At 32.9% G+C, this 26,058-nt stretch overlaps 1 protein-coding gene across 2 annotated transcripts in view; it reads right to left on the reverse strand.

The window, feature by feature from the left end:
- Window positions 1-269: 269 nt before the first annotated feature.
- The window catches only part of LOC114324424 (T-cell activation inhibitor, mitochondrial), a 30,596-nt gene continuing 4,807 nt past the window's right edge, over window positions 270-26,058 (reverse strand). Inside the window, exons 5-10 of one of the 2 annotated variants that reach the window (XM_028272263.2) lie at window positions 19,942-20,099; window positions 11,847-11,941; window positions 11,691-11,791; window positions 9,695-9,838; window positions 6,019-6,150; window positions 270-568 (exon numbers count right to left, since the gene is read on the reverse strand). In XM_028272263.2, the coding sequence (XP_028128064.2) occupies window positions 334-568; window positions 6,019-6,150; window positions 9,695-9,838; window positions 11,691-11,791; window positions 11,847-11,941; window positions 19,942-20,099 (865 nt within the window). In that variant the 3' untranslated portion in view covers window positions 270-333. The remainder of the gene's footprint in view (window positions 569-6,018; window positions 6,151-9,694; window positions 9,839-11,690; window positions 11,792-11,846; window positions 11,942-19,941; window positions 20,100-26,058) is intronic. The other variant, XM_028272264.2, reaches the window with a different exon arrangement.

Genomic DNA, 26,058 nt, shown 5'->3' on the forward strand with positions numbered 1-26,058 from the left:
ACAAAGCGCCTTCAATTGCGAAGGCACTAGCATCTGTAGTAAACAGGAAAAATTCTTCGAAATTTGTATATATGAGAATTGAGATAGGTATTGAAATTGAAATATTATTGGAAATATTAAATTTTTATTTACATTAAATATTATTTTATATGGGATTAAACCACTATTAATTTTTACATTTGAGGCGGTGAGGTTGACAAATACAGTGGTTAGCATCGTATTCGTAGAATAAAAAGCTTATTTTTGTTACAATTAACGAATAAAACATCTAAAATTTAACAAACATTTATTTTTCTACCTAAATTAAATATTCTATTTACATAGTGTCGTTGATCATAAGTCGAAATTCCAAGGTATACATACTACTCCATCAGAAAGAACGGAATAGTACGTAGTTATATTCAAGCGAAGATCTTTCGTATAAGACTGCAATTCGTATTTGTTCTTGATCAATTGTTCGCAACATTTTATCATCAAGTCTGGAGTAATGTTGTCGTCTTTGGATAAAACAGCCAGCTGGAGGTCTTCTATACACTTCTTATTTAAAGCTCGTTCCAAATATTTGTTACTAAAAAACAATTTTATATTAGTACAAAACCTATTAACAGACTTATTAAGTTACCAACAGAGGGAACAGTAATGGCAGTCCTCATGTCTGGCATTGACAATCATGTAACTTTAATCGTATTATGTTTGAGGATATGGGGATATTTAAAATCCAAAGATTATAACGATGAAATACATAGTAGGGAAGAACTTCTTGAAAGGATTCAAGACACTTTTAACAGATCAAAAAAAAACTTATTACAAAAAGAGGAAGACTGCCTTTAACAAGGTGGTGGTCATTTTGAATAATTACTTTAGTTTATTAGTTAATATTAAATCTCATTAAATTTTCTTTTCTACTTCGAGATCTCGTAATTCACATAATTTCAGAATTCAAATTCAAAATGTTGCTAAAAAAAACATTTTGCCGAAAATTCAAAGTAAAAATTTAGTTTTTCATCCTCTTCAAATGCAAAAACCATTTTTTCAATCTCTGTACAGGGTGTTGCTTTTGGATCGGAATATTTTTCCAATATTTTTAAATCTGAATCTGGATTTCTTACAATTATAAATAAATTGCAATTATAAATAAATATACACTGTTTTTCAAATTATGAACCAAATAAGATGTTAGCAATTTAGATAAAACACCCAGTATCTTCGTTATTTATGAAGTAAGACCCATTAAGTATGGGATTTTTGAGATCGCCTAAGGGTCGCCTGTAGGTATATTATAATATGCAGGGTAGTTAGGAAAAAGGTAACACCGTTTCTAGAATAGGTCAAAAACTGAAAAATAATTGGGGTTTGCTGAGTGAAAAATTTTTGTAACGCCATCCCGTTTTCAACATACAGGGCGTTGAAGAACAAAAGTTTTAAACATTTTTTACGATTTTGCCGGAACTACTTGTCAATATTGTAATGAGATTTGGTGGGTTTTAAGAGGTAGTTGTTGAGCATTTTTGACATACAATTAAGAATTTTATATTCATCATTGGAGCGCATACGAAGAGTCACATTTATTTAAAGAAAAATAATAATACGTCACTGAAATTTTAAAAATTAAAAATTATTTTTTAATTTCCTACAAAAATGAAACATCTTAACCCTTACATAGTATTCGAAATAAGTTTCTATAGGGTGTTTCAAAAAAAGGTAACACCGTCTCTAGGGTAGGTAAAAAATTGAAGAATAATTGGAGTTTGTTTAGTAAAAAATGTTTGTAACTTCATCCGTTTTTAAGATACAGGGCGTTAAAGAAACAAAATTTTTTACGCAAGTTTCATATTATGAATGTACATTTGTGAATATTGAATAGTTTACAATTTACACCGTTGAATATTCAGTGGTAAATTGTTTGAATTATTACCTCGTTTAAACGCACCTTTTATGTCAAAGTGACATTACCAGTGGCAGACCCAGAATAAGTTGATTGAAATTTAAAAAATATCTATATAATTAATATAATTCAAAATATATCTTTTTTACAAAATACAGGGTGATTGATTGGTGGGGTAAAGCTCCGTAGATCAGTTATAGTAATATATAGCGATAAAAGTAAATAACAAAAAACTGTAGCTAACTCTGCGCTTCACATTACAAAATTAGTTAGAATGTTACAGGGTGTTCGATAACATAGTGGCAGACCAAACTTATGTTTTTTTAAATGGAACACCCTGTAGTTTATATTCGAAATACACTTAACTTCCCCATCACAAAAATATAAAGGTATTGATAATCAGTAATCGTAAATTATCAATTTTGGACAATTCAGTCATGACTTACATACCTACTTAAAATTTGGAAAGATTTAGACACGCAATTAATAATTTGCTCTGAAAAATGAAAATACATATCTCGAAAACTAATAAAATTATACATAGAGAATGTTATATAAAAATTATAAAGTACGGTAATGGTCCTTTTCGATAGTGATATAAAATACAGGGTGTTCCATTTAAAATTACTGAGAAAATAATGTACTTGTATTTTGACTCACCCTGTATTCAATATAAAGAAAATTAGCAATATCAATCATTTATGAAAATTTTGACAATAAATAAAAAAATATGGAATCAATAATCCATTGCTTTTGTGCTTATTTTCATTTAAAATTGGTTATAACTTTGTAAATACCATGTATAACATTTATATTTTTGTAATGGAGAAGTTAAGAAGATTTCGAATATAAAATAAAATACAGGGTGTTCCATTTAAAAAAACATACGTCTGGTCTGCCACTATGTTATCGAACACCCTCTAACATTCTAATTAATTTTGTAATGTGAATCAAAGTTGGCTACAATTTTTGTTATTTACTTTTATCGCTATCTATTACCATAACGGATCTACGGAGCTTTACCCCACTAATCAATCACCCTGTATAACAAAATGGAAATTATAGAAAGAAGTTTTTTTGAATAAAATTGAGTTAAAATTATTGAGTTTGGCAAAAGCTCTTGGTTTTGTACGTCAATAAAATGCTTATAGGTATTTTGGAGGCGTTTAATAGCTTATTTTATTTTAGAATAGAATAGAATAGAAATATGCTTTATTGTCACTGAAAATTTTTACAATTTTATGGACAAAGGTTACATTAATATAAAACATAATATCAATAACAAATAACAACTACAATTTACTAAAATTAGATAAATCGTCAAGACAAAAACAATTTATTGCAAAATTTATATAAACTGCAAATTGAACATACTTACAAAAAATAAAATAAAAAACCCAATTTTCTTAGTTATTCATTAAGAAATTCTTCTATTGAATAGTATGGTCTTTTAGATAGATAGGCTTTTGTAATTTTACGGAACTTTGGGAAAGATGTTGCAGATTTAAGTTGTAACGGGGGGAGATGGTTGTACAGTTTCTTTGCGGAATATAATATAGATTTCTTTACTAACTCAGTGGATGGAATCGGTAAATAAATGTCAAAGAGTGAATTTCTGGTGGAGTAAAGATGATTGGGCCTTGCTTGAAAGACATACGGTGTTTACGAATTAAACAAACCGTTTCTAGAATATATAAAGATGGAAGTGTTAAAATTTCGTGATCTCTGAAGTAACTTCTGCAATGTGTAGATCTTCTGAGGCCAAACAGATATCTTATTGCTCTTTTTTGCAATTTAAAAATAACATCAAATTGAGTAGCTGTACTAGAACCCCAAAAAGGAAGACCATGAAGATGAGACTCGAACAACGAAAAATATGTTATTTTAGAAGATGCTAAATTGAGTTCCCTTGAGACAGATATTATTGCATAGCAAGCTGAGGCAAGTTTCTTACTTAACGAATCGATATGAAGGGACCATTGAGGTTGCTGTCTAAAAAAAAAGAATGTGTGTGTACTATGTACGCACGTAAGAAGATATTCTTCTATTATATAATAGGTAATTTAAACGAAGTAAATATACTTAAAAGGTTATTTGTATTTTATTTAAAAATCAAGCTAACTTTCTTATCTACCACTTTCAAAAAATTTTTATTAAAACAACCAAAAATAAAAAAAAAATTGAATCACCCGGGAATTGAACCCGCAACCTTCCAATCTCAGTGCTAACGCATTTCTAACTACTCCATCGAGGCTCTAGAAATAGATATGTAAGTTTCGGATATAATTACACAACACGGCGACATATAGTGTAAAAATGTTATGCTTACATAATATTTTATTAATCCAAAAACACAAGAATTATAATAAATAATACATTTCCTAAAACCACTAATATATTCTTTTAATGACTTATTGGCACGGTTACAGATACATACATACCTATCGTGAAAGATTAGCAATGAACTACATACTGTCAGTGTGCGCAGGCGCGCGGTAAATGTACAATTTTACCCTCAATCGATTCGCCGCTAAAGAAGAATATCTTCAAAAATACCAAGAAATTTTACAGAATCAACGGTACTGATCTGGCTGTTACTAAGAGGCAAATGTTGAAGAGCTCCTTTATAGGATAATGCTACGTTTTATTTACGTTAAAAGAGAGTAAATTAGAGTCAGATCAGGTCTTTATCGTCAGTAGATCCGAACTTATAGTTTCATGAAGAGATGCAATAGTTGAGTTGCTCCAAGTGATACTGGTATCATCAGCAAAAAGAAAAATATTCCCAGCGTTTTTTAAATTAGTGATGTCATTTATAAAGATAAGGAACAGAAGAGTACCCAATACTGAACCTTGTGGTACTCCACATACAATGCTTTTGAGACTAGAGTCAGTATCATTTGCTCTAACTAGTTGTTTCCTATTATTCAAGTAGGACTGGAACAATTTAAAGAAATACCTCGAATTCCATAGAAATTTAGTTTTGTAATCAAGATGTCGTGATTTACACAATCAAAAGCTTTGGCATAGTCGCAGAAAACAGTGGCAGTATAAAGATTATTGTTTAGTGTTTGGTAAACCTCGTGTAGTACAGAAAACATGGCATCAGTGGTACAATTATTTGTTAAAAAGCCGAACTGATTCTGTGATAAAATGTTGTTATCAACGATAAAGGACATAAGTCGAGTTTTAATGAGTCTCTCAATAATTTTGGAGAGTACCGGTAGTAAGGCAATATGTCTATAGTTGCAGGCATCAGATTTTTCACCACCCTTATAAAGAGGAATAATAATGGCTGTCTTTAGACACTCTGGAAATTTACCTTTTTCGAAGGAATCATTAATTAGAGAGACGAGGATTTCCAACACATTTTCTGTGAGATTAGAGAACATTTTTATAGATAGTCTATCAGTACTGCAAGATGATTTGCTTTTGATAAGTACTATTGATTGTTTGGATCAGTTCAGTGTTATCAACTGGTCTTAAAAATAATGAATTCGAGACCTTTCTTGAGTTAGGGAGATAGGAAATGGGATCTTGTTGCGGCAAAATAGTTGATGTTATATTTTCACTCACATTAACGAAGTAGTCGTTTAGACTTTCAGGATTTGGAAGGGACAATTATTGAGCTGTGTGAGTTTTATTTCGAAGATCGTTTATTATAGACCAAATTTCTTTTGCAACACTTTTAGAGCTTCCCAGACGAATTTGATAATAGGCTTTTTTAGCTGATTTGACAAGTTTTAGATATGTTGTCCTGTACTTCGTGATATATTCAGTGACATAAACATTGGTAGTAAATTTCTTGATGTATTTGCAATACGCGCGAAATTTTTGAGAAGTAATTTGACATTTAGTACATCCGTACGACACTGAGATTTTACAGTATTACAAAACTATTGTATACATAAACTATTCAGTGATCAAACTGTACATATCGTGGGATTGGTGCAACAACTCACTAAGTCAAAATTTACATGTTTTAATCTGCCAGATAAACTTCCCGATAACTAGTTATCCGGAGGTGAAAAGACCAGGCCTTAGTAAAATATGTAAAGATCTCAAAACATGTAAATTTTGACTTGGTGAGTTGTTGCACCAAGCCCACGATATATGATCGAATGATGATTTACCTTTTATAGTCCACAATTTTTTTACTAGCTTCCTCCAAGTTAGTAGTAATAAAATTCACCAATAAAGACCCAGGAATTGTCGCAGGAACTATAAATTGTCCAGTAGGTGATACCATTAATGGTCCTGCCTCGCTAAAATAAACAAAAAATTACTCCACCGTTCCGTAGGTTGTTCTAATATTAATACCGTTTTTTTACCAGCCTTATTTCGTAGTATGAATAGAATCAGGAGCGATTTTGAAGTTCTGGTTATACAGGAAAGGAACGGGATAAAGTTCTGAATGTAAGTAAAACCACCTAACCCAATATTGACCGTTTTATGGACACTAACCTGGTTTAAATGACTTGAAGCGTTAGGACTTCTGGCTTGGTTTTTACAGACTATTTCTCTGATCTTTTACATACTGTTATAAATGAATTACGAGGCCAAGCTCCAAGCTTCAAGCCTTATTACAAATACACTTCTCCAAGAAATTAACGCACTATCTTAAAATTGGAATATTTTTGATGTCTAGAATTTCCTAAGACTATTGTCCAATTTGAGTGATTTTTTTAATATGTTATAGCCTTATTCTTTAAGAATATCGCTGTAATAAAGCTGTTGCTAGACAGGTAAATGTGATTGTATACCGGGTGTAACAATTATATTTTTATTTCTCAAAGTTAGGACCGCCCTGTGAAATATTCTAGCATTTATAAAATATTGAAACTAAAACTCAATTCTAGCTTTAAGCTTTAAAAAACATTTTGTTTTTTGGTTCATTCGCTTATGTTCGATAATACAAGAGATATGTACTTTTATATTACAAATGAGGTTTGCTATTTGGTCTTCAACAATATCACTTCAAATATCGAGAGCTACTGTTTCTACCTCTTGTAGGGTTCTAGGAGTAGGCAAACGCTATCGTAGTCTTCTACCAATTATGTACCACAAATGTTAGATCGGGTTAAGATCTGGACTATGCGATGACCAATTCAAAGTCCGAAGATTTACCTGTTGTAAATATTTGATTACAGTTTGTGAACGTGAGGTCTTACAATATCGTGCATTAGCAAAAAATTGTTACCAATATAAGGAGCCGATACCATGGTAGCTAAGTCCTTCGCTATGTAAGATCACTGCTTGAACACACTCGTCGCGGGTCAAATTCCTTGTAGCGTGTTCCATTCCATTTTCACCAAACAACAAAAACAATTACGGACTTAATTGAAACTTTAAATAATAAATCTACTAATTTTCATACCTAACCAGACACATAACTATCAAATTGTCAATTTTTAAAAAAATGAGGATATATGAAAAACATGGTTAGTTGCTAAAGTACCTAACTTTTTTTATTGTCCAACATAAGCGAATGAATCAAAAAACAAAACGTTAATAAAACCTAAGGCTATAGTTGGGCCTGGGTTTTAATTTCAGTAGTTTATAAATAGGGAACTTGCATAAAATTTTAAATTCGAAAAAATGGTATAAACCACAACAGAACATAATTTAGAACCTGTATCAAAAATAAAAAAGTTTTGTTTGTCTTTCGTTTGGCCCCTAAAAGCGACTAAAAATTCAACTTATACCAGCCACCCCAAAACGCGTCGTTTGTCACGGGGTGGTATGTTTACATTCTACACCAATTGTATATATAATTTTAAATTAGACATTATAAACGTCAGTAAAAACTACAGTTATGTGACGTTACAAATGTTTTTGATCGTTTGAACTATTCATAGAAAATTTGTACTTTTACAAAACGGTTTTATTTTCAATAGTAAACCTTCTTTCCTTTCCTTCAAAAACTGTATCAAAGTGCAATCTAAACAAACTGGCATTTTTTATTACAATGACATACAATAAATGTCATTAAAATATAAATATTTTTCGTTTATTCCCCGACAACGCTCTGGCTAAATAGCCAAATATTTTACGTGTATCCCTACTTTTTCTGTCTTTACACGGCAAATTACGTGTAGTAAAATTCACACTGGTATGGATATGTAAACATTACTAGAATGTCATTCTACTTGAAAATGTCATAATTAATTTAAAAAGATGGCTTTTGAATGTTCTTGGAAAATTGTTATTTTTATAATTGCAAATTATTAATTCAGTTAATAAATGTGATAATTTTTTCACTAACTATGTTTTCAGTGATTGTAATAATTTATTTGTACAACAAAAACTAATAATCAATCGAGAAAAGAGGAAAAGTGAAAAATTTTGAACATCTCTAACAACAAAATACTTGGATCACAGGATATATCTGATGTATTATCTGCTTGGATCTTCCACAAATAATACACAATAAATAACTTTTCATTAAGTTCACGTCTTTAATCAATTATTTATCAAATACACTATATATCAATAATATTTAATCAATTTCTCAAAAAATTCCCGATGCAATGTCAAATATTTAAAATTGTCACTGATTGTCAGTGTCTGACTGACAATATATGCTGACAATATTATATTCGGCTGAGTGCGTTGTAAGACAAAGACAGATTTGGAAAATATTACCACGGCATTGTGTTCATTTTTTTCGAATCCTAAAAAAACCAATAAATATTTTTGAAAAATTTAAACGCAGAATGAAAGACTAAATTATTACCGAGGGCCGAAAGTCCCTTAATCACACTAAATTTTCCCTTAGTTTTTCACCCCTGTAACTTATTAAAATAAACATTATAGAAGTTCTCAGGGACTTTCGGCCCTCGCTAAAAACGTAATCTTTCATTCTGCATTTACATTTTTCAAAAATACTTATTAGTTTTCTCAGGATTCGAAAAAAATGAATCCCCATTTGAATAGCATTGCAGCCGAAAATACGTACCGATCCTCTTAAACTCTGTGACGTCACGGGTCGTTTGAGCTATTTTAAGATAAAGAAGACTTTAAATTTGTACTTCTAAGTTATTATGAGTTTTTGAAGCGTGAAATTTTGAAAATCTCATTTTTATACAAAACTGAACATTATTATGTAATAAAAAAATGTGCAAGTTCCCTATTGCTAGAATATTCCACAGGGTGTTGCGAAAAAAACACAGTTTGATTGGTGCACTCGGTATACAATAAAATTTACCTGTCTAGAACAAGATTATTACAGCGATATTGTTAAAGAATAAGGATATAACATATTAAAAAAATCATTTAAATCGGATAACAGGTTTAGTAAATTTTAGACAAAATGACCAATTTTTAAGGTGATGCGTTAATTTCTGGGAGTAGTGTATAATAAACAATGAATTGTTACAGTTTAACTCAACATGTGGCAGATAAATAAAATGTAGGCTACACATGCAATACATGCAATAATAATATTTGAGAAAATTAGCGATATTTTACACGATGCAATAAGAACCATTGTTATAGATGATATTAAACAAGTATACACAACAAAAAACAGGATGTGGCACGCTGGGAGTGACATCGGTGGAGGAGAAGTACAGCTTTTTATTGTCTAGGTACCAAGTGATGGATTTTAATTTAATTTATTCTATTTTACTTTATTTTAATAAGAAACATACATGAGACTACGTCTATTACTCGTCGTAGTGTGTGGTCGCGCGATCTGTCGTTACAGTGCTTTCATTGTGTTTCATTCGTTTTTATTTTAACAGTCCTCTCAACAATTACAAAAACGAGGATTAGGTTTTAGACCAAAAGAACTATGTACATACTTACGTCTCCACGACTATTTCGAAATTTTCTAAGCTAGATGGCCATTCCACAGGAAAAGGTTTTAGACCTATGTAATCACTGAGCGATGTGGTAATTTGTCTTAAATTGTTTTCATATTGACCTGCTACGATTTTGGGCATAAACTTTCTGCAAAATAATAAATTGACTTCATCATTACTATACATTTTAATTTCCCTTTAATTTAAAAAATCTCACATTTTTAATTTTAGTATCATCGCTCCCTCTTACCATGTTTGAGTAAGTTAGCTTATCTAATGATTTTGGTACAAAAGCAAAAATGTTTTACCACTTAACAGAACATAAATTAGGAACGGGTTTCATAGCCAATAAAAGAGTGAAACACCTTATAATAGACTTACAAACGATTAACGAAAGACTTTGCAAAATAAGAATCAGAGGTATTTATATTTAGATATTCAATAACAAATGCTCATGCACCAACTAAGGATAAAGAAAAAGAAGAATTTTATGAACAACTGGAAATCACTACAAAGCTATTCTGGAAATATTAGATTTTATATATTTAAATTTAAGAAAGAACTAGAGATTTGACTTTTCATAAAAACTACTTTTTATTTATTCAACTACAACTTTCATTTTTATCAACAACAACCTACTTGATTTTCAACGAAAACTTTTCGTTTATAAATTTGCAAAAGTCTGTGTGTTATTGCGTCGCCGCTCCTGCAATACTTAGAGCAGATGTATCGATGGATTCTTATGTAGTTTTGTCTTCTGAATCCAAATCTGAAAACGGCATTTCGATATCTCAAACCGTCTTCGAGATAATCGACCTCAAAATCTAAAATGTGACGTCACAATCCGGTTATCTCCTACCAGGCACTAAACGTCAGCTGAAATCTTTGATTAGGAAGTAGGCTACTTTTTTTAATCTGAATTTGTTAAGCAAAGCAAATGTTATTATTTATATTTGAGTTTGACACTTCGTTAATGTCAAACTAAATTTTAAATTATTTAGTTATTAATAAAACATAAATGACATTTTATAGTGAATTTAATTATTATAATAATATGTGTAATAAATGTATAAAAATACAATTTGAGTATATTTTGAAAGCAATAATACATATTATACTATATTAATAATGAATCAGTAGAAACAATTATATTTAAATTTGGTAAATTATCTATAACTCCACTCGACCAGCGACCAGCGCACACAACTCAAAACACAAGTACGCAAATACGGTTGCGTGAAGCGTGGCGCAAAGCCGTGGAATTTACGAGACTCGCTAGGTCTGTAGATCCAAGTAAAGTTCATCAGTAAAAAGTATCTTTATCATGTATGTATTATTTATTTTACAATATTGGAAAATTGTTATTTAAAATGTGGTTTGGAATAAAAAAGTATGTTCTGGTATATGAAATTACATCCTTCTAATGGAAAAAAATATTTGACGAATTTTCTCAAATTATGGATACCAACACAATTTTCATTTATAACTCTTGTATTTTTAATTTGACGAAGAAAAGTTATTCTTCATAAAAATCTCTTCTTGGTCTAAGATTTATGATGCAACCATCATGAATCAAATTTTATTAATTTTATACGAGGTATGTAAAAAAATATGAATTTCGAGTAAAGTATCTTTATAGTTCACAACATTTAAATTAGAATGATGTACTTGCACATTAAAACATAATTTTTAATTCTAAACAGTTTTTCGTAATAGCAATTTTCTATATTATGAATTTAAATAGGTATATAATCAAAGTTTTCGTTATGATAATGCTCGCATTTTCAGCTTGTTTTTTATAAACATTTTAAATAACAACCTAAAGGGTGGTTTATATGAACATTACAAAAACATATTCCAATAGGAAATGACCTAAACCTAATATCCTATATATCCAGCAAATAGAGCATACTAAGGATTAAAGAAACTTTTAACATCAAACATGGTCACAAAAAGAAGAAAATTATTGATATACAGAACTCTTGTGAATGTCCACTCACCTTCTGCCTATTTTAATTTTTCTCAACACATGGGACAAAGACTTTTCAAAAGCTGGTATTCTCTTCAAAGCTGCATCATATCTGTCAATGTTCTTTAAAAACTAAAAAGGAACACTGTAAGTACAAAATAAAGTGTCAATCAGAAATGTAAATTACATCTAACCAGTTATGACGAACTTCTCCACTGTACAGCATGATGTGTCCATCAAGACTAACACCAGTAAAAAATGAGGAAAATATCAGCACTCTACCTAAAAAGTAAAGTAGTCTTTATGTTGGTAAAGTTAGCGTATCCATTTTATAAGGCCAAATTCAAACCAAGACTACACACAGACATACATTAGCTACAATACCCATTGTATCCTAATACATAATATATTCCCAATGGGTGTTGTAGCTACAATATGTTCCTCGGAAGCTACAGTACTTAATGTTTCTAGGAAGGGGATGAATTAATAAAACCACGGAAATAAGTTAACAATGCGATACGCATGTGTACTAAAAACTATGTTATTTTCAATTAGAAATAGCTTATATGTTTTATAAAAAGTTACACCACTTTGAGCGTCCGGGTTGGGGGGGGGGGGGGGGTGAGAATTCGGTAAATTAGTAGTTTTTTTACGTTTTTTGTCAATATTTCTAAAACTATACTTTAGCGTAAACAATGTTCTATACAGAAATGTTCGACATAAAATTTAAAACAAAAAGGGTTCTATACATAATTGTTATAACATCAACGGTTCCAGAGTTACGCAGGGTGAAAAGTGGAGGTTTTCGATATTTTTCATATTATTTGGGTAATTGATGATGCTTTTGGGTGGTGAGGTTAACGTTTCTTCTAGGGCTTATCACTAACATACCATCGGCCACTGAAATAGCAAATTTTATTTACAAAACACAAGCCTGTTAAAGAATATGTCTTTCATCAATAATAATATTATAAATTGCCCAACGAATATAAAAAGTATCGAAAACCTCCACTTTTCACCCTGCGTAACTCTGGAACCGTTGATTTTATAACATTTATATATGGGACCTTTTTTATTTTAAGTTTTATGTAGAACATTTTTGTATAGAACATTGTTTACGCTAAAGCATATTTTTAGAAATATTTACGAAGAACGTAAAAAACCTACTAATTTACCGGCTTCTCCCCCATCTCCCCCCAAACCCGACGCTCAAAATAGTGTTACTTTATACTGAAAAATATGTGTACCATATAGAACAATTTGGTGTTGGAGGAAAACTTTTACTTTGGATGTTTGAGTTAGGCCTTTTTTGGAACAATTATACTATACCACCTCCGCAACTTTGGAACCCTTCATTTTAGAAGGATTATGCATAGGGCCTTTTTTTACTTCAAATTTAATGTAGAACATTTTTGTATAGAAAGATGTTCACGCTAAACCGCATAGTTTTAGAAATATTGAAAAAAGTAAAAAACTACAAATTTACCGATTTCTCCCCCCCCCCCCTCCCAAACCCTACGCTCAAAATGGTGTGACTTTTTTCTGAACATTATGTTGACTATATAGAACAATTTGGAGTTGGATGATAACTTTCACTTTGGATGTCTGGGTTTGGGTCTAGTTATACCATACTAAATCTGAAAAAATAAATCTGAAAATTTTCGTGGAACCACTTTCTGGTAACATCCTTAATATCTGCCTTTTACAATTTTACAATTTATAAGGCAATATTTGAATCGAAGGTAATAGCCAAAGAAAGATATACATAAGGGAAAATGAAAATGTAGTATGTCAAAGTGTGTAAATAATTTTATTTCCTTAGCTGAGCGCTTTCGACATAAAAGTCATCATCGGAGCTAATGCTAAAATAAAAAAAGAGATCTTGTAAGAACAAGAAGTACAAAACTCTTTTTTTACTTACGTCAAATACTAAAAAAGTACCGCTACATAGAGGTGTAAACAAGTGCATCTTAGGAATGTACATTTGATCAGCTGTCAACGTCAACGCAGAACAGATAAAAGCAGATTTGAATATCCGACCTTGTCAGTCAGCTGTTGTTACTAGGCCAAGGATGGACGGGTGATATCGACACCCGGACCATGAAAAAAGTTTATATGTTTTTGTGCAACGTGTATGTGGCCGTTTCTTTCTGTTTTTTTTGCTGTTTGCTGTTGTACGGAGGACTAAGTTAGCATTCAAAATTTAAAAATCAAATGTACATTCCTAAGATGCACTTGTTTACACCTCTATGTAGCGGTACTTTTTTAGTATTTGACGTAAGTAAAAAAAGAGTTTTGTACTTCTTGTTCTTACAAGATCTCTTTTTTTTATTTTAGCATTAGCTCCGATGATGACGTTTATGTCGAAAGCGCTCAGCTAAGGAAATAAAATTATTTACACACTTTGACATACTACATTTTCATTTTCCCTTATTCATTCAAGTGTGTACAAACTTATCAGTCTTTCAACTAAAGATATACATGTTCAGATAGATGATACAGAGATTAGACAGGTACAATCATTTGAATGGGAGTAACCATTGAAGAAACAGGTAGACAGGGAGCTGAGATCAATAAAATAATTGATAAAGTGAATAAACTGTACCACGCAATAGGAAAAACAATTATTAATAAGAAAGAGGTATCGAAACATACAAAAATAACGGTATTTAAGGCTATATACAGACCAGTACTTACGTACGGATGTGAATCCTGGGTACTAAATAGACAACACAAAAGTAAGATACAGGCTGCAGAAATGAGGTATCTACGCAGAGTTCAAGGAGTCACTAGAAGGGATAGGGTAAGAAATAACCACATAAGAGAAGAACTGAAAATCGAGACAATGATGGAGTATGTTGAAAAAAGACAATTAAGTTGGTGGGGGCATTTACAATGACTACAGACATAAATACCAGTTAAGAAGATATGGGAAACGAAGGTGCAGGGGAAAAGAAGTAGAGGAAGACCGAGAGAGACATGGAACGAAGTGATGGAAAGGATTCTTGACAAAAAAAGGGAAAATCATGGAACGACGCTAAGGCTATGGCACAGGACAGGAAGCAATGGAAGAGATTTGTGCACTGTTAACAGAGCACAAGTCATACCTACACCCGAGAGGGTAGAAGGTCTAAAATGTGGATTCGGAACAAATGACCATCCTCAAAGTGTTAAGACGGTAAATGAAAAATCGATTCGAGTACAATAGGTCATTTGTGCTTTTGTGTGCCTTTGTGAACTTCCATAAGGCCTTTGATACCGTTGGGATGGACGCAGTCTTGAGTGCTTTACATGTATGCCGTATAGATTTTCGATATACTAAGCTAATATACAACATCTATAAGAATGCTACAATGGTAGTGAAGCTACACGAGAATACAAATCCTATACGAATTGGCAGAGGAGTAAGGCAGAGCGATACTAAGTCACTTAAGCTGTTTATCACCGTTCTGGAATCATAGACATATTAAGGGTAGACAAGGCACACTGAGCAAAAAAGCGTAACGCGGAAGCAGTCGATCGATGGTCTATCTATCTCTTTTAACCAAGCGATCCCGCTCATGTGACAGACAAAGATGGCTACACCAGTCAATCCTTAATATTGGCGTTACACCTCGATGCACAGAGCGGCCCATACCTTGCCTAATCTATTAGTTATTATATCTATGTCTGGAATACCTTTAAAATGCTTGATTGGAGGGGAAAAGGTTTAAATATAGGTGGACAAAATCTAACAAACTGGAGTTTCGCAGACGATGTAGTTCTATTGGCAGACAATTTAAAGGATATTAGAAAAATGGTTGCAGGACCTTCAAGAAGTGTGCTCTCAGGTTGGATTAAAAATTAACATATATCTAAGACAAAACTAATGACAAACCTGGTCCACAGTAAAAACATTGTAATTAACGACTGCGAAATGGAGTTTACGGAAAAGTACAAATATCTTAATCATGAAATACGAATCACGAGAGACAATCAAACATGAGAATTGAAACGAAGAATTATCCTCTCCTGGACTGCATACGGTAAACTCAGAAACGTATTTAAGTGATCTTGGAAACTGCTTTGGGGTGTTGGGGTGTTTTATAGAGGTAGTACCTTTTATGAGAACGGCCACATCGAGCGTAATATACGGGAGATGGTTCGAAGTAACTGGTCCTCATAAGACATCCAACTGTCACTTATGGCTCCACGTGCCACACCCTGGGCAACTGCATTGGTCTGTAGGCTAAACTAAGTGAGGGTAACCACCGAGCGATTGCCGGTATAAGCAATCTCCACTTACTAGCCAACAGCTTCGGGTGGATGAGCTAGTAAGTGTTAGGGCACTCTTTTGTCCTGAGACTGAGAAATCGGTCTCGAAGGCGGATGAACCCTACAGAATGGTCAACGGCATAAGGATGCAAAAGGAAACAGGGAACCACTGCATTAAGGACTCATAGAGTACCCCTAGTAGTAATCATCATGGTGGACATGCAAAGGAGAAGTACTCATCATGGACATCGGATACCAAGAACCGGTAGAGGAAGACAAATAGATAAATACAAGGCTTCCTCGGTCGTAAACCTGCGAAACCCTTGTAATAAGAAAAAGACAACCATAAAAATTGCTACGTGGAATGTGAGGAGCTTATTCTCTTCGGGAAAATTAGATAACGCCGTGTTGGAAATGGATCGTTTGGGTATAGACATATTAGGCATAAGCGATACACAATGGCCAGGAAATGGCAAATGCCCCACAACTAATCATGGTATGTTTTATTATGCCGGAAGTGACACCACAACCCATCGATACGGAGTTGGAGTCATCATCTCAAAAAAATGGAAAGATGCTGTAGCAAATTTTACTCCATTCTCAGAGCGCGTGATGTTAATACAACTGAAAGATAAGAAGAACATAATAAACATCATACAAGTGTACGCTCCTACAGCAGACAAAGACGAAGAGGAAATAGAACAATTCTATAATAACTTAGAAGAGGTGATGAGAACAACAAAGAGACAACACATTAACATAGTAATGGGCGATCTGAACGCCAAGGTAGGTCAGGGTAAAGTTGGAGAAAATGTCGGTGAATACGGCTTAGGTAATAGAAATGAAAGGGGTGATCGTTTAGTTCAGTTTTGTCAAAGCGAAGATTTAATAATAACTAATACATTCTTTAAATTACCCCCAAGGAGACTGTATACGTGGACGTCACCTCAACACACACAAGAAAAAGTAATCAGAAACCAAATAGATTACATAATGGTGACAAAAAGATACCGTAATGCCGTGAAATCTGCTAAAACTTACCCTGGAACTGATATCGGTTCGAATCATAATCCAGTAGTATCTGTGTTAGAAGCTAGACCAAAGAAAATGAGAAAAACCATCATCCCAACGTTAGACTTAAGTCAGCTTAAAAGTGAACACCGACGACAAACAGTGCGCGAAGAAATCAACACCGACCTCAGTGTAGCAGAAAACCAAATCCGCAGAACAGACAACATAGATGAAAAACTGAAGTATATAAACACTATAATAAGAACTACGGGAAAGAAACACCTAACCAAATCTCCAAAGAAACATAAGGTGTGGATGACACCAGACATACTAGAACTAATGGATGAAAGACACAAATTGAAGAATAATTCAGAAAAATACAGAGAGGTTGATAAGAACATAAAGCAAATAATAAAGAAGGCCAAAGAATCAAGGATTAAAGAACAATGTGTAGAAATGGAAGACTATGAAAGAAAGTATGACACATTCAATATACATAAAAAAGTAAAAGAACTTACAGGAACCCAAAGAAGACATCAAATAAGTTTGTTTAAGGACAAAGACGGAAATATTATTGTAGACTTAACAGAAAAAATTAATAGATGGAGTCAATACATAAGAGAATTGTTTGAGGACAACAGAAATAACATTGACAAGGTAAATGGTGAAACGGGACCTGAAATCCTAAAATGTGAAGTAGAAATGGCACTTAGAAATTCCAAAACTGGAAAGGCAAATGGACCCGATGAGGTTCCTACTGAATTACTAAAGCTCTTGAATGATGAATCAATAGGTATAATATTGCACTTATTTAACACAGTATACAATACTGGTATTATACCTCAAGAGTGGCTGCTGTCTACATTCGTTACACTGCCAAAGAAATCCAATGCAAAAGAATGTTCAGAACATCGAACAATATCTTTAATGAGCCATCTACTAAAGATATTTCTAAAAATCATCCACAACCGAGTTTATCAAAAGTTGGAGTCAGATATTAGTAATACACAGATGGGGTTCAGAAAAGGAATAGGTACTCGAGAAGCTCTCTTCGGTTTGAATGTTCTTACACAAAGATGCCTAGACGTTAATCAAGAAGTACATGCATGTTTTATCGATTTTGAAAAAGCGTTTGACAGAGTACGCCACGATAGGCTAAGAGACATTCTTGAAAGAAAAGACATAGATAATAAAGATCTGCGAATAATTCTCAACTTATATTGGAATCAGAAAGCTAACATCAAAATAGAAAACGAGATATCAAAAGCAATAGAAATACGTAGAGGAGTAAGACAGGGATGCATTTTGTCACCACTGCTATTTAATGTATATAGTGAAAGCATCTGTCAGGAAGCCCTTTTGCAAGCAAATGAAGGAATCGTAATCAATGGAGAGGTTGTAAATAATATTCGATACGCAGACGACACTGTACTAGTTGCAAGAACAGTAGAAGAATTACAACGATTACTTACAAACATAAATATTGCTTGCAACAATTATGGCATAAACATTAATATCAAAAAAACCAAGTATATGGTCTTCAGTAAAATCATGACACAACCAGCACATATTAGTATAAACGGCATTCAAATTGAAAAAGTATCAAGCTATAAATACTTGGGAACTTTAATAAACGAAACTGGAGACCAAAACAATGAAATAAAAAGACGTATCGAAATTGCCAGGGCCACCTTCATAAAGATGAGAAAATTCTTCTGCAACAGAGATATAAGCATCCCTCTACGATTAAGAATGCTAAGTGGCTACGTATTTAACACGCTATTATACGGTGTAGAGGCCTGGACTCTCAAACAGAACAACATAAAAAATATTGAAAGTTTCGAGATGTGGTGCTACCGTCGAATGCTGAAGATAAGTTGGGTTGAAAGAATCACAAATCTTGAAGTAATACGAAGGATAGGAAGAGACCCAGAAATTTTATTAACGATAAAACGAAGAAAACTCGAGTATTTGGGTCACCTGATGAGAGGTCATAAATACGCATTACTTCAAAATATAATGCAAGGAAAAATAGAAGGAAAACGGAATCCAGGCCGTAGAAGAATGTCGTGGATGCGGAATTTGAGAGAGTGGTTTGGCTGCACCACTAATGAACTTTTTAGGTCAGCTGTAAACAAAGTCAGGGTAGCCTTGATGATTTCCAATCTCCGATAGGAGTGGCACAAGAAGAAGAGAAGAAGGAAACTGCTTGAAACGGAAAGTCTTTAACCAATGCGTTTTGCCGGTTATGACCTATAGAAGCTAAGAAGCTAAGAATTGCTCAACGTAAGATGGAAAGGTCGATGATTGGTGTGTCATTGCGGTACCATATAACAAACGAAGAACTACGATTGAGAAGAAGAGTCACAGATTTTGTATATCAAATGGCTCAACTTAAATGGAACTGGGCCGGTCATGTGACCCATCTGACAGATGGGAGATGAGCAAAGAGGTTGCTCGAGTGGAGACCAAGAGCCGATAAAAGAAATAGAGGAAGACCACCCACGCGATGGCGATGGACGGACGATATAAAAATAACGACCACTTTAATTGGATTCTACGCGTCCAGAACAGAAGACAGTGGACAGAAATAGGGGATGCCTATGTCCAGCAGTGGATGCGAAGGGCTGATTGATGTCGATGATGAAGGCAAGGAGACGAAAGGGACTCTACAGTATGCAGTCACATTCTGTCTAGGAAAAAATATCAACGAAAGTTGATTCCGTTTTCTCAAAATATGAGCAAAATGTAATTTACATTTAATTGTAATTATTACATTTAATTGTAAAAGGCAGAGATTAAGAATCAACTTTCGTTGGAATTTTTTCCTAGACGAATAGACAGAATTCGACTGCATATTGTAGGGTCCTTTGTTAGTCGTCTCCTTGCTTTGCCTTGCTCTATGTGATTTTCAATTTATAGCGCAATAAATTATAGTCTTAGTCTGAATTTGACCTTATAAAAGGGATACGCTAACTTTACCAAAAATTAAGTAAAACAAAAAAACAAGCACTCGCCTCTTAAGACATCTTTAATGCTGGCATGTTGGTTTACTAGAGACATAAAACTGAGTAAACATCCTTTACGATGTTCTTCATTCCAACTACAATCCCAACGCAATTCTTCCACCTGAAGTTCATTTGTAATTATTTCTTGAAGCCTTTTAACTTCTTCCCTAAAATCATATTTAATACAAAAATGAAACTTTAGTATTTATATGGAACCATCAGAAGAAATCGTAAAGCTAGGAAGACTTGGGAGGAAGCAGATATAGGCGAACAAGGAGTCATTGAACCATCCAATAGTCTGTGGACCTACTCAAAGATATATACGACATAAGACATATAAACAAACGAATATAATAAACAAACAAATTATTTAACAGAAAAAAACTTAAGTACAAAAATATTCATGATTCAGTTAATGTCAACTCAACTTCTTGCAGCCCATCATCAGCTTCTTTATTGTATAAATTGGTTGCATTTATAATTGTAACCATTATATCTGACTGTGTAAAATAGATACAATCCTTTTGAAGATAAACTGATTGAGATGTTTCACAACTTGCATTTGAATAAAATAAAGTTAACACAGACAATACAAAGACACTCAATAGTAAATAGAGGATTACCGTCAAAATATCTTATTTGACCCAATTTAAAATAGAATTCATCAAGATTTTCGAATTCTATTGGAATATCCTGGTATTGTAAAAGTTTCGTCCATTCGTCATTGATCTTTTGCATCGTTTGTAAATCTTGAGGATTACAAATTCAGGGCAATGTTGATATTAGTGGTAAAAGATTTTGGCAACTGTTAACGCTACTTTTATTTAGAAAGTGTATCTTGCCCATGACTGTATCTGCAAAATCATTTCTTTTTGAAGTTATACTTCTTTACCGGCGATAGAGGGTGATTTTTTTATATGTTAAAACCTATCAGCCCGGCGCATGCGCATTATAACTTTGTTCTGATTGGATGTTCAAATGACGTCAAAAATTATCCGATATGGCAGCTATGGTTTGGAGGTAAAGGTAAAGGTAAACAAATGTATAATATATTAGTTTTATTGTTGTGAGGACAGAAACAAAAAAGTTTATAATATTGTAGTGATTTTAAATAGTTTTTAAAAGCAACAGGTACGTAATAATTGTTAATGTATCATGGGTATAAACCTACCTATTTGATCTGCCAAAATACATAGTATGTAATACTTTTATTTATATAATTTGATTACCATCAAAATTTCTATCAATATTCACCTAATATATTGTTTTTTTACTCTATGTTTTGTTGTATTTTTTCAATTCTAAATCATTTCAATTCAAAATTAAAATAATTTGATCAATTTTCAAAATATCAAAATATCACAAGTTTAATCCGTTTAGTTAGTCGATCTTCGTAAATAATGACACATAGTGTCCGTGGCTAAGCGTTGAAGGCGAATGAATTCCAATACCAACCGCTCTTATCAGCGCTGGTTCGAGTCCCAATAGAAACTTTCTTTTTTGTTTTTTTAATACATTTTATGATTGTAAGTATATTTATTATATAATTGTATTTTCAGAAAATACGTATTTAGTTAAAAAAATGTTCGACAATTAATGTTCAGACATCATTTGTGGCTTGTTTAATGTGTTTGTGTGTGTTTTATTCTTTTATTATTTTAATTTTTGGCACTGTTCTAATAAAAATGTTTGAGAAATAGTAAGTATAAATTAGTTTAATATTTAAACAAAATATAAATAAAAAGTATATTAATTTCGTTTAAATCATATAATAGAAGTATAACTTCTTACGTGCATACAAAATACACACACATTCTTTTTTTTTTTACTTCCATTCAAGCTGTAATCAAGAAACGCCTGCATCTTTTGTAAAAATCCTAACCCTAGTAACGACATGAGCACTTTAAAACTGCTTTATGGCATTAAAAATATATTTAGACATATAATAAGTACATAAAATTTTGCGTCTTTCTTGGATCATACAATACTACTATGTGACTTCTTTTGCTATAATCTAAAATTTTACTAGCTAAAAAAACCTTATTAACAAATTCTATGCATTTTTTTAATAAAAAATATCAGTTTGTAAACAGTAAAATGTAAGGCAGATAGTCAAAAGGAAAGCCAAAGATGAGAGAGGTAGGAGATAGGGACCTGCAATGTAAGAGGTAAAAATCACAGGTGGTTGAGGTTCAATCGGGGCTGTAGTGCTATTGGAAGAAGTTACAAAAAATATCTTCTTAAGGTGGTATGACACAATGTTAAAATTTATATAGTTTTTAGGTACAGTTACCGTCACTATTTCAAAACCAATCTTCAACTTAGGGGTATGTACGTGAACTGTAGACTTTCTATTTTAATAGTATCTAGTTAAAATTTCCAAAGAAAGTAGTATAATTTTTATAACTGTACTTAAAGGAGTCCATGTCATAACTTACTTAGTAACTTGTTGTAAAAATTCGTTTTGCATAATAATTTTTGAACTTCGGTAGAAAATAACTATCAGAAACGATTAACTACGCAAAAAGCTTTATTTTAAACAAAATTTCATTGTCCGTACTCCCATAATTTTTAAATTAACTGTACCTAAAGGTAAAAATTATTGTTAAAAGCTGCAATCTGGGGATTTTGTTCATATTACAGCATTAAGTTGGCGTTTTTCTAGTGATAAATTAGTTCCGCTGTCACTTAATAGATGAGAAGATGAGTTCACGTGTCATTTAGTAGATGGCAGCAGTGATGTATTAAATGGCGACAGATGCGCGTTTGCCGGATTTTACGAAAATCTGCAAACAATTGAAAACGAGTTTTGTAACCACGGAAATACGATGAATCACGCGGTTTTGTTTAGAAAAGTGGCCCCACTCCCTCTCAGTACACATTTTGGGCCTTGTTTGACTTTCAATCATGATTGTATAACGTGTCTCAGTGTCTTAACAATACAAATATACATATTTTATGCTTGAAACCGTGACGTTATACAAATGGTTGAAAGTTAAACGAGGCTCAAAATGTCTTAAAGTGTTTACTGGGGGATTATACTAGTTTTGACATAATACATAGATAACCTAAGCTCTAGCATGTTATGTGGGGCGTATCTAAAAACAATTTAAGTTTTATTCACTTTCTGGCAAATTTAATTTTTATAATAACGCAAATAATGCATTGTTCGGATACAATTAGCTTTTTGTAAAGACGATGACATCGACATTTTTACACACATTACACATGCCAATGGCCATTAGTATTTGTTGAGGCATTATCCTAATAAAAAAATTGTAGACAAAACAATATTGTATAATCATTGATTAATTTATGTCAAAAATTTCCGTAAGTGAAAAAAATATTGAAATTTACTGGAGTAATAATTAGATAAACCGATATGCAGACGATACAGTTGTGGTTGCTAGCAGTATTGATGAACTTCAGCATCTTATGGACAGGGTACCTACAAAGAGCGAGTGAAAAAAGAGAATTTAACCTTCAACATAAATAAAACAAGAATAGACACTAGTGAGCAAAACTCAAAAACCTGCCAGACAATTGAAAATAAAAAACCAATTCAACACGTAGAATTATATGTATACCTTGGAACAGTCGTCAACTCAAAATGGGATCAAAAAACCGAAATATATTCAGAGTATAACCAGAGCTACATTTAACATGAGAAATATATTCAATCATTGCGACATATCTGTATCACTAAAAATATGGCTGCTAAAATGCTATGTATTTCCAGTCTTGTTGTATGGAGCAGAGCTGGACAATAACGGAAACATTATCGAAAAGGCTAGATGTATTCGAAATGTGGGTGTACCGACGTATCCTCAAAATATTCTGGACGACTCACACCACCAACGAATAGGTATTGCGCCGAATGGGAAAACAAAAAGAAATATATTTCACAATTAAAAAACGAAAACGTGAACACCTCGGTCATATATTATGACACATGATAAATATCGTATACTGCAGCTGATAATATAGGGTAAAATAGAGAATAAACGTGGACCCCGAAGAAGAAGACACTCATGGCTTCAAAACTTACGCCAATGGTTTGGACTAACATCGATCGAGTTATAGACACGCTGTAAACAAAATTAAAATTGCTATGATGATAGCCAACTTCCACAACGGACAAGGCACATGAAGAACAAGAATTAGAAATGAGATGAAAATGTAAAATTTTCCGAGGAAAAAAAACTTTCCGTGTTGACATTTCAACATACAAATCAATGGTATCACCCTTCAGAGCTCCCACAGCTTCATATACCTGGGCACAGAGCTAAACAGTCAGCTAGATCACTCAAAAAAATTAGAAGACGCATTGAAATAGCAAGATCTGGCTTCATGAACATGCTTAAAATGCTCTGTAACCCCAAGCTATCAGTCACAATAAGATTGAGAACACTGAAGTGTTATGTGTGGTCTCTATTACTACATGGCTGTGAGACCTGGACATTAAAACAGTATGATGTCAGTAAACTGAAATCATTCGAAATGTGGATGTAGCGCCGAATGCTAAGAATAAGCTGGACCACCAAAACTACAAATGAAGAAGTACTGTAAATAATGAACACACGTCCTCATCTGATCAATACAATCAAAATTAGAAAGACGTCATATCTAGGACACATAATGCGCCATAGGGAATTTGAGTAGCTTCAGGTAATATTAGAAGGCAAAATCGAAGGTAAAAAGGGTATAGGAAGAAAGAAAAATCTTGGCTCCGAAACATCAGAGATTGGACCCACACAACAGGGAATGACTTAATTCATCAAGCCCAGAACAGAGAGAAATTTGCCATATTGATCGCCAACCTCAATAGAGAAGGCACTTAGGAGGAGGAGGACAACGCAAGAGACCCTAAGAGGTAGTTTTCTGTCCCGATTAAACCCCGATTAGCTAACCAGGACATAAAATACTGGTCCTAAGGCTCAAAGATAGATAGAAAGTAACTTGTGAAGTGGTTACGATTGATTTGATTTAAGATGATAATTGGGGGTGATTTTCCCGAGGTTTTTGACAAAAAAAAGGGACCAACTATATTTTGAGCATTTGCTTAGTTTTGATGCTACAAACTAAAAAAAAAACAAAAATAAATATTTTTTAAACACTTTAAAAAAAGTTGTAATGAGTTTTTCCCAAAAAAGTGCATCATTTTTTGGTTATTTCACGTTGAAATATTCACTTTGAAATTTGGCGGATATGAAACTATTTTTTATTAGCTACAACTATGTTTCAACTGGGTCCATAGAGTTCATAATATATAGACCTAGATCCCGCGTACCTAAAAAAAGTTGATTAATAGCAAGCTGAAAATTTGTTAATAGCTTAACGGTGTCTAGTCGGACAAACTTTGATGTATGGTAACACTGGAACAGGGGAAGTTTTATTTGTGGAACAGCTTAAAAATTTGGAACGTCAGACTACGAAAACGTTCCATGTATTTTGTCGGATAGAACTTCCAACTGATTTGTTAGCATTTCATTAAACTTTCATGTAAAAATCAGACTCGTGTTTATCACCAACTGTGTATTTTAATGAGTGGAACACGAAGAACATGTCAAATGACAGTAATCAAGTCGGTTGTTTAGCAGTCTGATGTTTGCATGAGAGTTTAATGAAACGGTAACAAATCAATTGGATGTTCTGTCCGACAAAATACCTGGGACGTTTTCGTAACCCCCTGTTACGAAGTTCCCCTGTTCCAGTGTTCCCTCCCGTACATCAAAGTTTGTCCGACTAGACTCCGTTAAGCTATTAACAAATTTTCAGCTTGCTATTAATCAAGTTTTTTTGGTAAGCGGGATCCAGGTCTAATACACCATTTTTTTATACTTTTTTAGAAGCTACAAGAATGTTTAGGATAAAATACTTATTTTTTGAGTTATTTGTAAAAGCCGCCTAAAAACGTGTTTTTTACTCGCAAATAACTCGAATATTAATTTAGTGAAAAAATCCTATAGAACAAAAGTTGCTTAGAATTAGTCAGTTTATCCATTTTCAGACTTATTTTGAACGTATATTTTTTCACCCCCGAGATGGAATAAAACTCACCCTCAGGGCAAAATCTTACATCGGCACACTATCACTTTTCTTGTTTGACATGTTACCTATCTGTAT

Source organism: Diabrotica virgifera, chromosome 3 (assembly GCF_917563875.1).
Source record: "Diabrotica virgifera virgifera chromosome 3, PGI_DIABVI_V3a".
Classification (NCBI taxonomy): domain Eukaryota; kingdom Metazoa; phylum Arthropoda; class Insecta; order Coleoptera; family Chrysomelidae; genus Diabrotica; species Diabrotica virgifera.